General features: G+C 34.2%; 1 protein-coding gene across 2 annotated transcripts in view; it reads right to left on the minus strand.

The window, feature by feature from the left end:
* Positions 1 to 2,339: 2,339 nt before the first annotated feature.
* LOC119635662 overlaps positions 2,340 to 14,605 on the minus strand; it is a 62,748-nt gene continuing 50,482 nt past the window's right edge. The window contains exons 2-5 of one of the 2 annotated variants that reach the window (XM_038030584.1): positions 6,805 to 6,910; positions 4,160 to 4,420; positions 3,836 to 4,082; positions 2,340 to 3,755 (exon numbers count right to left, since the gene is read on the minus strand). In XM_038030584.1, coding sequence (XP_037886512.1) covers positions 2,945 to 3,755; positions 3,836 to 4,082; positions 4,160 to 4,420; positions 6,805 to 6,910 — 1,425 coding nt within the window. In that variant the 3' untranslated portion in view covers positions 2,340 to 2,944. Of the gene's footprint in view, positions 3,759 to 3,835; positions 4,083 to 4,159; positions 4,421 to 6,804; positions 6,911 to 14,605 lie in introns of both variants that reach the window. The other variant, XM_038030583.1, reaches the window with a different exon arrangement.

Consider the following 14,605-nt stretch of genomic DNA (forward strand, 5'->3'; position numbering starts at 1 on the left):
GTTATGCTACGGCAGGAGCTGAAGGGGCTTTTTAATCTTCTTTCTTGTAGTTGGTCAACTCGTAATAAGTATTTGTTGATTCCTCGAATGACGTGCTCTTTGGCCAAATCCTTTCAGATGAGAGTTATAAGGGCTTATAATTGTCTGTCTACGGAGTCGCTCTTATCTCACTTGCAAACGTAAACCTTTGATCTTCGCCGCTAACTAATTAACTAATTGCTTAATATCGAGGCGAAAGTATCGGCGTGATATGTGTCTTGCTACGTTAGTTGCCTTCATGTTCCCTTTTTATTTTTAGTTTTTATTATACCCACCAATGAAGGATGGGGGTGTAATCCTTTCTGAAGCATAATAATTCAGAGTTAATTTCGTCTTAGCGCTACTGCGTCGTTTAAATTCCCAAAGCTTGATATGTCGAAGATGCACTTTTTCTCTCCCCATTTCAGAGGTTAAGAGAAACAGTTGAATGTAAGATGCACCACATAAAATAGTTGACTGAACACTAACTGACTCCTCAGTTATATAGTGAAAACAAAAACTCGTTTGATTCGGTGACCTACAGTGGGTAAATGCGAACAATAGATTCTACCTAACTGCATCGGAAGTTACTTAAGACTCTACTTTATATATTATCTGTCTAAAAATGGGTTAATTCTAAATTGAATACGAAAGACAAGGTGATTATTTTTATCTTAATAATACCAGCGATATGGCTATCAAATAAATGCACTTGTAAAGCAGAATGCAAGAAGTTAAGTGTCTTCATTCTAAATTAATGATAGATGTTAGTGATAGATGTCACGATAAGGTGGATAAATGTTTTCTTAAGAATATTTTCGATCTAGGTATCGAATGCAAGGAGTTGGAGACTAGAATGCACGAAATGGTATTAGTTACAAATTAATTATGGTGGACGTTTAATATATAAAGGCTTGGAGCAAGCGTCTATGTGATGAGTATGTGAGATTCGGATTCCCGAATATAACTTTCTTACTTGCTTTTTTCTCGTTAACTTCAATTTTCTTTTTTTCTCCTTTGGATTGTTTAAGAAGATTTTGTATTATTGTAATTTATTATTGTACCTATGATAGACATTGTAATGGCCTTAATGGTTTCGAAGTTCCATAAATGAATGAATCAATGAAGCAAATAAAATATAAGGTGGAAAGAAGGTGGACGATGTACATACAACTTTGAGGTGTAGTCAAATTGTATAAAAATATGATTTGAAGACGCTCGCTTTAAGCTAGGCGACTTGCCTATAGCATACCATACTACGAACTGTAGTGATTGGATTTTTGAGGTATTTAAAAAATTTTTTTTTCTAAATGAATGCTGCCGATAAAGTTGGTGAAGGCACACACATCCATTAGGTTACAACCAAAAATTTATCTATCTGCTTTTCTTTCCGACCGTCATCGTGTTCGACGAATAAGGCACCATCCCTTGAGTGAGTTACTAATGCTGAATTTAAACTTGGAAAGAATTATTAAAAAAAAAAAACAATTCCCAGAGATATTTAATGTAATCTATTTATTTATTACTTATAGTGATGGGTCTTTTGGCCACTGCAAGTGGGCTGTGATAGAGTACTTCAAACCTAGTAGTAGACAAACTTTTTTATTAAATAATTCGTTCCAGTACATAAATCGGTTTTTCGCAAATCAATTCGAGAAAGAAACCCGCCGTTTAACTACAGAGTATCCCTGAGAGAACCATTCGTCTCCTAAATCTTGTTGTATGCGTTGTTTGGATATGCGGTGTTGCGCATTCGTCGGTAGTGTATTGGTATCTTCACCATGTCTCAAGTAATGTATCACAGTGAGCTACATATATGCGTTAAGAAAGAAAAAAATGATCGGAATTTCGACAGTAAATTTCTTGAAATTTTTGTTTTTCTTGTGCAGAAAAAGAGAAATTTTTTATTACTAAGATATTGTTATCTAAAAAAATATATTTGTATATAATTCATTTTTATTTAAGTAAATTCGTTACCTAAGGCTAAATTTAGAAAATAAAACATGTTCTTTACGTTACGTTTTTTTCTTTTTTCTTTTTTTTTGTTTTTTTTTTTTGTTTTAACTAATAATAATAAAAAATATTAATTTTTCCTTTCGTATATTTCTTTTTTAGTAAATTACAAGTGTGTTAGTAAGGACTATATTCTAAGTCTATATATATATATATCTACACATACATATATATATATATATATATATATTTACACATACATATATATATATATATATATATATTTACACATACATATATATATATATATATATAAACTGCATTTATATATACACATATATATATATATATATATATAAAACTGAGGTAGTATTTAATTGATTTGATCTTATTTAATGTATTCCCCTTAAGAAACAACAGTGCGTTTCATAACTTTTGTTTAAAATATAAGATTTTTTAAAAATAACATTAAAGGATATTTTATTTATCAGATATATATATATATGCATTTATATATATTTTATATATATATGAACAAAAGACGCAAGAATACTGTTATTGGCACTCGATATGTTTATGGTATGCTGTTGCGAAATTTTGGTTTTACTACAAAACCTCTTTTAAGGAATGTGTGCACAAGATTCGCGGGAAAAATTAAAAATTTATTAAAAAAAAAAAAAAAAAAAATTCCTTTAAATGAGCACAGCTCCGCTAAAACTTGTAAATATGAAAATAAACTTGACTTTATAACGAATAAACGAAAGATGAGAACAAATTAAATTAAGGTACTTTCGCCTGATAGGTCGAATTCTGTTTATATATATATAACGCAAAATTGTTTAAAAAGTTTATTTTACTCCAAATTTGTTTTAACTAAGTGATTTTCTATTTCTTTCTTTTTTTTTTTTTTTGGAAAAATAACTGAACATTTTTTCACTCATCACCATAAAAATTGTGTGTATTTTAATACACTTTAACTGTTCATGCGTTTACTGGCGTATTCTTGTAGTTTTTGTAGAGCGAGAGTTTTATTGATCTCAACTAGATCACGACTGTACTTGGCCGTCTGCAGTTGAACCTCGAGTATGCGCATGCGCATGATGTGTTCCTTGCTTTGCATTTCCATAAAAGCTCTAAGCTCCGGTGAGGTGTCGTCAGTGTTTGAGATTTTTGTATGATTGCTTAACGAACTCGCGAAATTCGTAAGACCGTGATTAACTTCGAGATTTTCGCTGTCTGCTGTTACGGTGGCCGCAGGTGTTGCGTTGCTGCAGCTAGAGGTACGTGGTCGTTTCATCGGCAATAATTGTTCGTCGCCTGAAGTTTGCGATTGTTGTTGCAGGTGAGTTTGTAATTGCTGTTGCTGTTGTTGTTGATGTTGTTGATGCTGATGTTGAGCGGCGGCTGCAAAATTGTTTTGTAAGGCTGCCGCAGCTGCTGCTGCTGAAGGAAATTGACCATTGCGTAGAGCATTTAAGGCTTCTAAAGTAGCGGATATACTATTCATGCTGAAACTTGGCTGAAAACCGCTTAAATCGTTAACACCCGCTCCCATAAAGCTACTGCTTGATGGCTGTTGATCACCGCACGCTGATAGATTCGCAGGACTTTGCACGCTCGCACGCTCTAAATCATTTTGCAGGCGATTTGTGGGCGTGCAGTTACTTAATCTATCGCCTCCGCCAGCACCATTAGTTAACGAGTCATGGCAGGTATCATTTAGGGTTTCATTTGTTTCATCTTTAATATCAACATCACCCAATTCCTGAGGTGGTGTACGGCTGCTACTTAATAATTTGAAGTAAAAAATGTTATGAAAATGTTAAGAATTTATAAGTTTTATATACCGCATTAATTGACTTACTCGTCGATGTCGTGCTCCTCTTCATTGTTATGCTCATCTTCACGGTACTCGAAATCCTCTTCCAAAGCCAACGGTATCTTTGAATAATCGATGCCGTCTAGAGCTTCTGATTTACAAGCTTTCTTAGCTTCTTGCATGAATTCCCAAACTTCAAATGTGAAAGGTGAGGGTTTTTTACGATCAGCAACCTCCGGACCGTAGCGTGCTAATCGGTTATTATAGTCTAAAATTTCGTTACGTGTACAAGCTAAATACAATTGAAAAAATTTTTTTAAGGTTAGGTTTAAGAATTAAGAAAATTATGGTTATATTTAAAGAGTTTACCTTTCATTCGACGCCATTGTTCTTTTAAACGATTACAGGTACGATCCGTACCGAATTGATTGGAAAATTTTTGATGTATAATTTTCCAAGCTTTATTTTTAACTGCCGTTAAGCCCGCATCAAGCCGCTTGTTCTCTATAATTCTCATATCTTTTCGACATAAATCCAATAAAAATTTTTTCTCTTGATGATTCCAATTTTGTGTGCGTTCACGTTTTTTGTACATATTCATGGCGGGACTGTTCAAATATTGTTGCATTTCTAAAGAAAAACAAAAAAGGAAGAGGAAGAAGAAAAGTCCAAATATAAGTGATTGCCTTTTACTTTACTTTGGAGACGTATGATTTTTAAAAAAAGAAAAGGCAATACATGGAATCCATTTTATGCCCACGAATGGAAGGATTGTTTTTTTTTTTTTTTTTTGGAAAAATACGAAGGGAATGAAGTGACCTTTCCTTGGATATCACATGATTATAAAGCGACCTAGCTTCGCGCATCTGTCCCTCCCCATCTGCCGGTAAATATTTTTTTAATCGTAGCAATGATTCCGATTCACATATACATTCCAATTTTCGCTTTTTAGTGGTGGCGGTAGAGCAAGCTATATATTAGTAAAGAATGCTAAAGACCTGGAGAAGTTTCGAAAAACATATAGCGACCTAAAAGTCTCTTTAGAAAGAGCTATGAAGAGCATGAAGAAAGGACTCGGAATCCACACACACATACACACGATTTAGTCAGGACTAATTTGCCTAATTAAACTTGTGGCAGTCAGTTGGTATTAAAACGTAACAAATTCAAATCATTTGCCTGTTGTCTGATAACGGAAAATCGACATTATTTGTCAATAGAAATTATGGGCGCAGAAAGTCGGGGACACAAAGCTGGCAACAGTTCGAGAAAGTTATGCAATGCATTTAGATTTTTGCTTATATTTGTGAAAAGATATCGTGCGCAATATTATGTAAGGTATTGTCTCCATTGGCAGCAAGGTACACTTCAATCTTTACCGCTCACACGTAGGGTGTCAATACGTATTGATTGGAAAGAAACATCGGATGTTGAAAATGTTGACGTTTACAGTCCCCTTTTCCAAATTTTGAAAGTGCCTAGCTGGGCGGTCGAAATCCAGCCCGATTACCACAAGTGCCGGGGTATGTCGAATTATTACTATTGGTGTGTACAGACCTTCACCACGGTTATTAAATGAGATTTATTCTTCGAAAACCCCAATAGACTTAAAGCAGCGGTGTAATCGAGAATGGTTTAATAATATATGGAATAATTTCGCCATTGACTTCAAAGGCTGAAGAATTTTGTTTTGGTAAAGATTTTTTATTGTACCCATTAACGGGGTACAGGGGCTCATTTTGTCAAAACGCAACGCCCAGAAGTATACCTCAGATCCCCCGCAAGGTACATATATTTTCTTGATCAGCATCAAATTTTGAATCGATCTAAGTATGTCCTTCTGTCCGTTTTTATAATGTCTGAAATGAAGCTATCGACTTCAAATTTGGCAGAAACATTGGAAATTCTTACACGTAGATTGGTATTGAAAATGGAATGAATTGGCCTACACTACCACGCAAACTGAAGACACCTCTGTTCGTCAAAAAGAATAAAAAGTTGGTTTTTTGCTCAATACTCATAAACTACGGCGTATAAGTCAAAAATTTGAACGTATATTGTATGGACGACGCTGTAGTATCTTAATCTGATAGTCTGTCATAATTTTTTTTTTTTTTTTCAAAACCTTTACAATGCGCAGAAGCAGGTTTCAAGTTGGAACACACCTAAACATGTGTGTCTGTTCGTCTGTCGATCTGTCCGTGTACATAATATCTATATACCGTTAGCGGAAATGAAGATATTGACTAGGCTGTTGCGAAGGTGCTTGAAAGTGACCCAAAGGAGATGTCTACAACACCTACACAGCTATACGGCAAAAACTTTTATTTTGAAGGTAGAAAAAGTCAGCCGCGCTCACTCTATGCTAAAGAGGATGAAAGCTTAATTTTATTACTTTTTTTATCATTTTTAGGATAATGATGGTAGGCGCATAAAAGATTCGGTCACACCCGTATATGATTTTCTTACTTGTTATTGTTATTATTATTATTAATGTCATCATAATTTAGTTGGAACAAAGAAATAAGCTAAACAAGGACCCAAATAGTATAAACAGTAGCAACTAAGGCTATCGGGTCAATTTTTTAAAAAGATGGATGAGATGGTTACTCTAGTCATTTCAACAATATTAAGTATGTTATTGGTACTAATTTCTCCAGGTACTTTCAAGATGTTGATCGAAGAAGACGCCTTGAAATTTTTAAAGAAATAGTTTGTAGTTAAAGTCTAGTAAGTCCGCTTCGAAACGGCTTCTTGAGCATAGGACTTTATAAGGAGATTTTCTATGCGATTTTTTGTTGGACGAAAACAAGTCACATATGTTTAGATAGCGGACAGTCAGGTAGACAGCATAGGCATGCTTATATTGTCAGAAAATAAAACTAAAATAATGGACACAGAACCAGTGGGTCTATCTCAAATTCTCTTTGGGCATTATATGCAAATTCAAACTATCATAAATAATATGAAGGAGCTTGTATGTGAAAAACATAATGGGAGTTATGAAAGCTTACCGCATTTTATATCCATGCCTTCCAAAATACTATGATTAGTATTTTGCCAATTGGCGGCTAATTTCATGAAGGTCTCCAAATCGGTGGCTGAATATTGTTTATTAACCTGAAATGAAATAAAATGTAAAAAAAAAGTAAATGTTTATTGCTTTTTAATAGAAATAATATCAACTGCATATATGATATCGACTATGATATCATTTATAAACAATTTTCCTCTACACTGGTCGTATTAGAAAATACATCTAAAGAGTAAATAAAGAAAAGGTAGACAAACGACATTTGAAATCTGAGTAGGCAAGCATGCACATCACTTGGTTGGTATTGTATCCGATTTATATGATTTTGTGTTTATACCTTGTGCCCAGTATACTAAGAAATGTCCCTTACAAAACACATTAAATTACAATTCTAGCATAACAATGTACAAATGTTCGTCGTTAAGTGACTGTCGATCGGTACGCGAACCGCTTTGACAGGAAGACCATATTCTGTATTTGGTCTGACCAGAAGAGTTTGGTGTGCTATGAGCTGCTAAGGCATCGTGGAACGGCCAATATCAAACGCTACCAACAATTTTATAATAGTTTTTTACAGGACATCCGTCTATCCGCGCCTATAGCAAAACCGTCGGCATCTGTAAATAGTCGGGTCGATGAAAAAATGATGCACTTAGCGATGGACAATAATAATTCGAGATTTACGAAAATTCCGATTTTGCATTGACGACATATCTGTTAATAAGAGGGAAGAATTAATTTTATATTGCATCTACGAACAGCTGAAGCAATAGAGCAAAAGAGCTACAGCAACTTTCACCTCACGTTTGTCGATTGGACTGCTTTTCAGCTGATAGTTGCAATGATCCCGCAATAAGTGTTGAAACGGTTTTAAGTGAATATGTTCTACGTTCTATGTTGTTCTATGTTGTACGCCTTGCGCCTTGAAAACACAAACATCTGGCATAATGGGGACAATTATTACCGGCAGGTTACTGCAAACATCGCCTTATAACAAACATTTCCCCATTGAAAATTTAGACGGACTTCGTATCGAATAGTTTTATCACCAACTGTATTATATTTGCTGTCGGTTATATGTTCAAATTTTATTGCTTATTGTGGATGCAGCTGTGGTAGAATAACACTTTTTAGCAAACTAGACCTTGAATTAGAAGTTACTAATATAATACATACGCTACCTTAAGTGTTCTATCTGAAGAATATATGTAGGCGAACAAAGGGAAGAAAGAACGTAAATAATGCGGGTGATGGGTATAAAGTAGAAGTTCTGAAGTTAGTAAATGAAAACTTTGCCTATTTCATTTTTTCTCCATTCGCTTCTTTTGCAATCCTTCCTCATCGCGACATGTATAAGTGAAAGTAACCGCAAGAGTGATTGTTCAAACACAAATATATGTCAAAATTTATTGGAAGCAAGCCACGGACGGCCAGTGTCTTATGTTGATAACTAACGTGTATGATTTATGGTAAAGAAGAGGTACAGACAACAAATCTGCTGGTAACTCTTTCTCGAATGATGTGTGCAAAAAAAAAAGTGTTGAATAAGGCTCTACAACTAGTAGGAAACGATTGACGCGGACTTCGTCTACTCCGTTTTCCCTTCATTAATCCCATCCTTTCTGCCTATGCATTTAAGAGTAAGAATAAGAGTAAGGCTGACTACTCGTACACAAAAATTGTGTAAAAATTTGTTCAAAGCAATGGACGGACATAACGCGATTTAGAATTCCCCGATAATTGCTTACTAAGCGGATTTTATAAGTCTGCCAATAACTCAAACGGATATTGAAATTTAGCACTTGGTGAATGATGGGTAAGGGGCAGGATTCGTTACAGTTCAAAAGGCATTACACGCACATGCCGTCGTACAATTATGTGTTGTGTCAAAAACATGCATATGCGTTATTGTTACTTTGCTTTACTTAAAGTCTTTAACAATGATTTTAATAACAGATGCCATTAGTTGATGGGTGATGGTTGGTGCTGTAGTGTTGTGTTGTGTTGTGTTGTGTTGTGTTGTGTTTTGTTGTATATTTGGAATATATCCAGAAACCAGCAATTATTAAGTACATTTATGTATATGCGCCATATAAAGTTATAACATGCGTGTATATGCATATAGGCAATCAAAATCAATAATCACTTTACTAAAAATAAATTAAATTCAATTCAATTCTTCTTTCCTTCCTTTCTTTCTTTCCTTCGTCGTCGTTATTTGCTTTAAGTGGTAGCTGCTTGGAGCCAAATTATGATTTACATACAAAAGCCAAATGTAACAACAACAAACGGTGAACATTGAAGTAAGAAGAGCGAAAGGGGGGAGAGTGAGAAAAAGAAGGAGAAGGAATAGGAGAAGGAGGAGGAGGTGGGGAAGAAACAGATTTCTTTTCATTCTTTATAGTACAAATTAACACATTGATGCTATTCTCTATTAAATAGACTTGTATACGGACGCAAACTATAGCGTTTTATTTACAATAATCCCAACGTTTGTTTTATAAAGAATTATGTGAAAAATGAAAAATAAATAAAAAAAAAAAAATAAAAAAAAAAACTATATTTGTATTCATTACTTTGATGTGTAAATGATGGAAGTAATAATAATAAAAATAATAAAAATAATAACAATAATAATAAAATTAATATGAAACATTTCAAATTAATTAAATTTTGTATTTATTTGTCATAATTTCAAAATGTTTCTTTTTTCATACTTATTTTGATTTCTTAGATTTTTATGTCTTAATATTTCATTACTTTCCATAGAAATATATTTTTCCTAAAGTTGTAATAAAACCGATTTGATAGTGTACGTGTGGATTTGCGATATATTCCATCGAAAAGCATTGGAAACTGTCAAATAAGAAAAAAAAAAAATTAATTTACTGATTAAAATTTACTTTTAATTACCTTTAATTCCACATGGATTAGCTTTAAGTCTTTAAGGTTATAGTTGAATTTTTTTATTTTTTTTTTTATGCCCTACGCACCATGTGGTACAAAGTGAAAAATGATTACAGAAAAATATGTTCTCATCAAAGTACTGATGTCTTCCCTTCTTTTACTGCCCTTATATCACATTTTATTCGCCACCCAGGGTTGCGTTTTTAGCACGAACAAAAAAAATGGGAAAACCTTGCTTAGCATTTAAGCTTCGATTTCGAGAAGGTACATTGACTTTCTTAATTCGTTTCAGTAAACACCACTCACAGTACTATGCACTTTTAATTTTTATCGATATATCACTACTGAGTAATTGCACTCGAAACTAGTTGGGGTCCAGGTACGTATTAAATTTGTGCGGATGTATACAACATCCTGAACAACATCCTGGGGCAGGTGCACCTTGTGAATCGATCTAAGCTTCTCTGTCCGTCTGTCTGTCCTGTATTTTTATTTTCAGCCTGCAACTTGTGAGTTATTTCGATCAAATTTGATCTACCGACGTGTTTTGGGCTCTTTTTCGAATACTTTCCATGCAATGCATTGTATTTCTCTTCGCCAATGCTTTCTCCTGACGATAATCGAACTACTTTTTTTCTCATCAGGTGTTTTTATGCTCATCACCGAAGGATGAGGGCTATATTCATTATGACAAATCCTTTGCAACGCCCAGAAGGAAGGTTCAGAAATCCCACAATTTAAGCATGTCCGTCTGGCCGTCTGTTGTGAAAATTCTCTTGATCACAAAACTGAAGCTAACGATTTCCAATTTAATCGAAACATTGGAAGGTCTTGCAGGCAAGTTGGTAGTGAAAATAAGCCAAATCGGTCAAAGGACATTACGTAAATTGGAAACACCTCTCATTTTATGCCAAATATTCATAAACTGCAGCATATAATAAATCTAGAAAAATTTGAGCGTAGATTCTATGAGCGATGCTGTAGTACCTGTACAAAAATGGAAGAAATTTACTACGCCTTTCAAATATAGGATACACTTAAACATGTCCGTCTGCTCCTTTGTTCATCTCTTTGTCTGCGCAACTGTGTAGTGTTTGTGGTAAACGTTTTGCCGCTAACGAAAATGAAGATATCGCTTACAAATTTGTGAAGGAATTTGGAAGTGAGTTAAACTTTTTCAAGTACACGCCTACAACGCCTGCAAGTCTGTGCGACAAAAACTTTTATTTTGAAATAAAAATTTACTTTTTTTTATCCTTTTTAGGGTGATAGTGATGGATAAGACCGAGCTTAATTTTCTTACTTGTTGCCTTTTTTGGGATAAGGGTGATGGGTAGAAAAGATTTGCTTACGACCGAATATAACTTTCTTACTTATTTACTTTAATTATATCCAAATCCTTTTCAAAATGCTTAAGCAATATTCTCCTATTATTATTTTAGCCGTTTAACCCTAATCGAACCATATCGGACCTTTAAGGCTCATTCGCACCGTGAACTTAAATTTCTTAATTTTTTTTTATTACGAACAAATACTTGTAAATTTACACTTGGCCATCGTGGAAGATGAGCTTCGCATTCTCACAGTCAGCAAAGAATTCCCTTTCTTGGACTGGAAGGACTCATCATTATGAACTGAACCCAAGTATATAATGTCTGTTGCAAACTTTCTCTTGGCCGCAAAAGCGAATCTGTCGCCTTCGAATTTGGAGGTTCTTGCCCGCAGGTTGGAGATGAAAGTGAGCCAAAGCGATAAAAGGGCGCGCCTACAGTGCAACATAAAATGAGAACATCTTTGCTTTCGGTGTTTCAGGTTATTACTTACAAGCTGCAATTGACAAACCATAAAAGCTTTCAATTTATACCCAATAAAATTGAGGTAGTCGTGATGGATTATCCATTCTGTGTTATAAGGCTAAACACAAGGTAGTAAGACGGACAGACGGGCAGGCAAGCTAAGTTGGATCCAGAAGGTAACTTTGATTCGATAGGTATAATAAAAAGCTGGGTTTGTCTCAAGTGCTTCTCCGTGTTGCATACATATGCATAAACCTTATGTAATCCTCTGCCGCAAGTGGTATAGGGTATAAGCTAAGGTTAACTGTTTTCGTACTGTTTTAGCAAAGATGACGGTTATTAAAAGAATCGCTTCAAAGCGATTGATTATACTTTTGAGTGTGTGGTGTGTATTGTGTTGCATTTGTTTAATTTATCGAAATATATTTTAAAAATATTTAAAATATTCTTATATTCCTTATAAATCTATAAACAAATAATACATTCATACATATTTTATATCGTTAATTGAGCATTCTTGGCGAGTAACATTTGTTTGTAATGTTTTTAATGGCTTTTCAAATGGATTTTTTTTTCTTTCTTAAGAAGGCAATTAACTCATAAAAATTTAAGTATTTTGCTATTATTGTTGTTGCTGTTGCTGTTGTTATTCTTGTTTACACAATAATGAAAAGTGTATACAAATATTTTATTGTATACGAAATCGGAAAACAAGTGAAAAAATAAATCTAAGAATCTACGTTATGTACGCATAAAAGGGGGAAGACGTGAGCTACTTTCGAACAATAATAACTGTTCGCAACCTGCGTGCCTACGTCCTATTGGCATCAAGGAACAATAGGTCGTACAATCACAATTGGAATTTTTTTCTCTCAATCAATTTCTCAACTACAACATAATCCTAAAAACAACGTTAGGTAAAATGGTTAAGGTCGAATAATACACACACTATGCGACTATTTTTATCATCAAACCATAAGTTAAATCTTCTTCTTCTTTTTTTATAATAGGTTTTATATGTGCGTGGGGAGGAGGGAGTTTTCGAACAATTTGACTTGATTTCACAATGATAAAGATTATATCTTAAGCCCATACAAAGTTTAATTGCAATTTTTCTTTGGTCAATCAGTTAGAGGACATGCTTTATACGTGTAACACGACGATGGTTAGAAAGAAATTGGAGGGAGGTAGTGAAACAGAGGGAGAAGCAGCCTTTCCTGAGCGAGCAGCATTCTCTTATTTCAGTTACAATCACACATCAATCGTACTTAAAGTATGTCCTTCCGCAGTAAGGATTGCAACGGGGTATGCTTACTTAATAGTCACGCACCTTAAGTGCTTGGCTTTATGTGGTAGCCTTAAAAATCCTTGTATGATAATGGGTCCGAAAATAATTTAATGAGGTTCATATGTAAGCAAGTAGATGTGTACGTCGAATCGGAGCGACTTACGTTATAAAACATCAAAAGACTTAGGCCTTTTTGCCGTTAAAAGAATTATTTCTTGCAGCATACCTTCAGATAAGGAAAGTTTGAAAAATTCAGGTAAGCAGAGAGAATCAAATCCTTCACCAAGATATCTCAGTCTGTCAAATCCTGAACATCGTAATTTAAAGACACGTTGATAAACAGATCGAAGACAAAGGTGAACAGACGGACCTTAAGCTTCAATCGATTCAAAAACTCATGCTAAATCGATTGGCAGAATAATAGGTTGATCTGTGTCAAGCCTTTCTAACTACTATACATATCCGCGCAAACTTAACCTTGCCATAAGTGGTGTAGGGTGTAAGTAGTGCGAATTAATCAATTAAGTAAGAATGCATAATTTTTGTTTTTTTATTGCATTCTATACCATATGCGGTACAAGGCGGATGTATGCAACACCCAATGAAGATTTGAGAAAGACTCACGCCTTATTATACCGATCCGTTCAGAGAAAGCTTGCGTATCCGTCCGTCCGTCCGCATGTACATCTTGTTTTCTTGTGTTCATCGACATGTTTTGACCCAAGGCTAAAATCTATTGAATTCTATTATATCACTTTTTCGACCACTTCCTATATAAAGCCTTATTTTAAAAAATCGTTATAAGAAAACCGCTAAGCGCTATAAGACATTTAATTGTAGACCAAGTCGCGCTAGAGAGTTTTTTTATAGGAAAACCTGTGTTAAGCGACTTGTTATAAGGTTTAATTGTGTTTAATTGTGGACCAAGTCGCGCTATAGCATTTTTACTTATTTTATAATATGACCAATCACTCATGATTTGTCTTAAGTACATGTAGCACGGTCGCCGCCCAAAACCAATGAGTAAATGGAAAGAGGTAGAAATTGAACGTTACTTTGCGGGTATGTAACTAACCGCGCTAAGTCTTACGCCATTATGGACGAATTAGCTAAAAATGTTCCCAACAGCTTTCATAATTTCCAACATATTCGATTTCTATAAACTTTAGTTTATTTCGTATCCTTTTTATCTACCTATTGAACCAACGAAAAATTTTCTTCTTCCCAATTGCGTAAATCAGATTTCACTTATTAAACTGAAATCGTTAATAAACGGCTATGTATATAATTAATGCGAATCAGAAGCTTAAGCCCGCTTGATGCTATCATCATCATAGAGAGTTAGTCCAATATTCCAATTGAGTAATAAAAGTAGAACATAAAAGACACACTTTTAGTAGCATTGAGACAAACCTAAAAACCTGAATTACTTGGAATGCGTGTAATAAACGCGATATTTCAATAAGTGAATATATTAATAATAAAGACTATTATTCTTAAGTCCAGTTGATTGCTATTTAATCGATAACATCAATACATAAGCGTTTATCAAATGACGCCTACAACAACTGCAAAAAATTGTTTAAGAAAGTTAAGAGAAACAGAAAAAAAAGAAATCGAGAAAAAAGAAACAATCGCCAGCGATTGACTATACTGAGCTCTAATGCATACATATATACATATCTGTAGGTCGTTGTACATATACTGCCTTTTGTAAATTAACACACAAAATATCTTTGAGATAAAATGTCTATTTTAATGGATCATAATATATAAATGATTTTAATACA

Source organism: Glossina fuscipes, unplaced genomic scaffold (assembly GCF_014805625.2).
Source record: "Glossina fuscipes isolate IAEA_lab_2018 unplaced genomic scaffold, Yale_Gfus_2 27, whole genome shotgun sequence".
Lineage (NCBI taxonomy): Eukaryota > Metazoa > Arthropoda > Insecta > Diptera > Glossinidae > Glossina > Glossina fuscipes.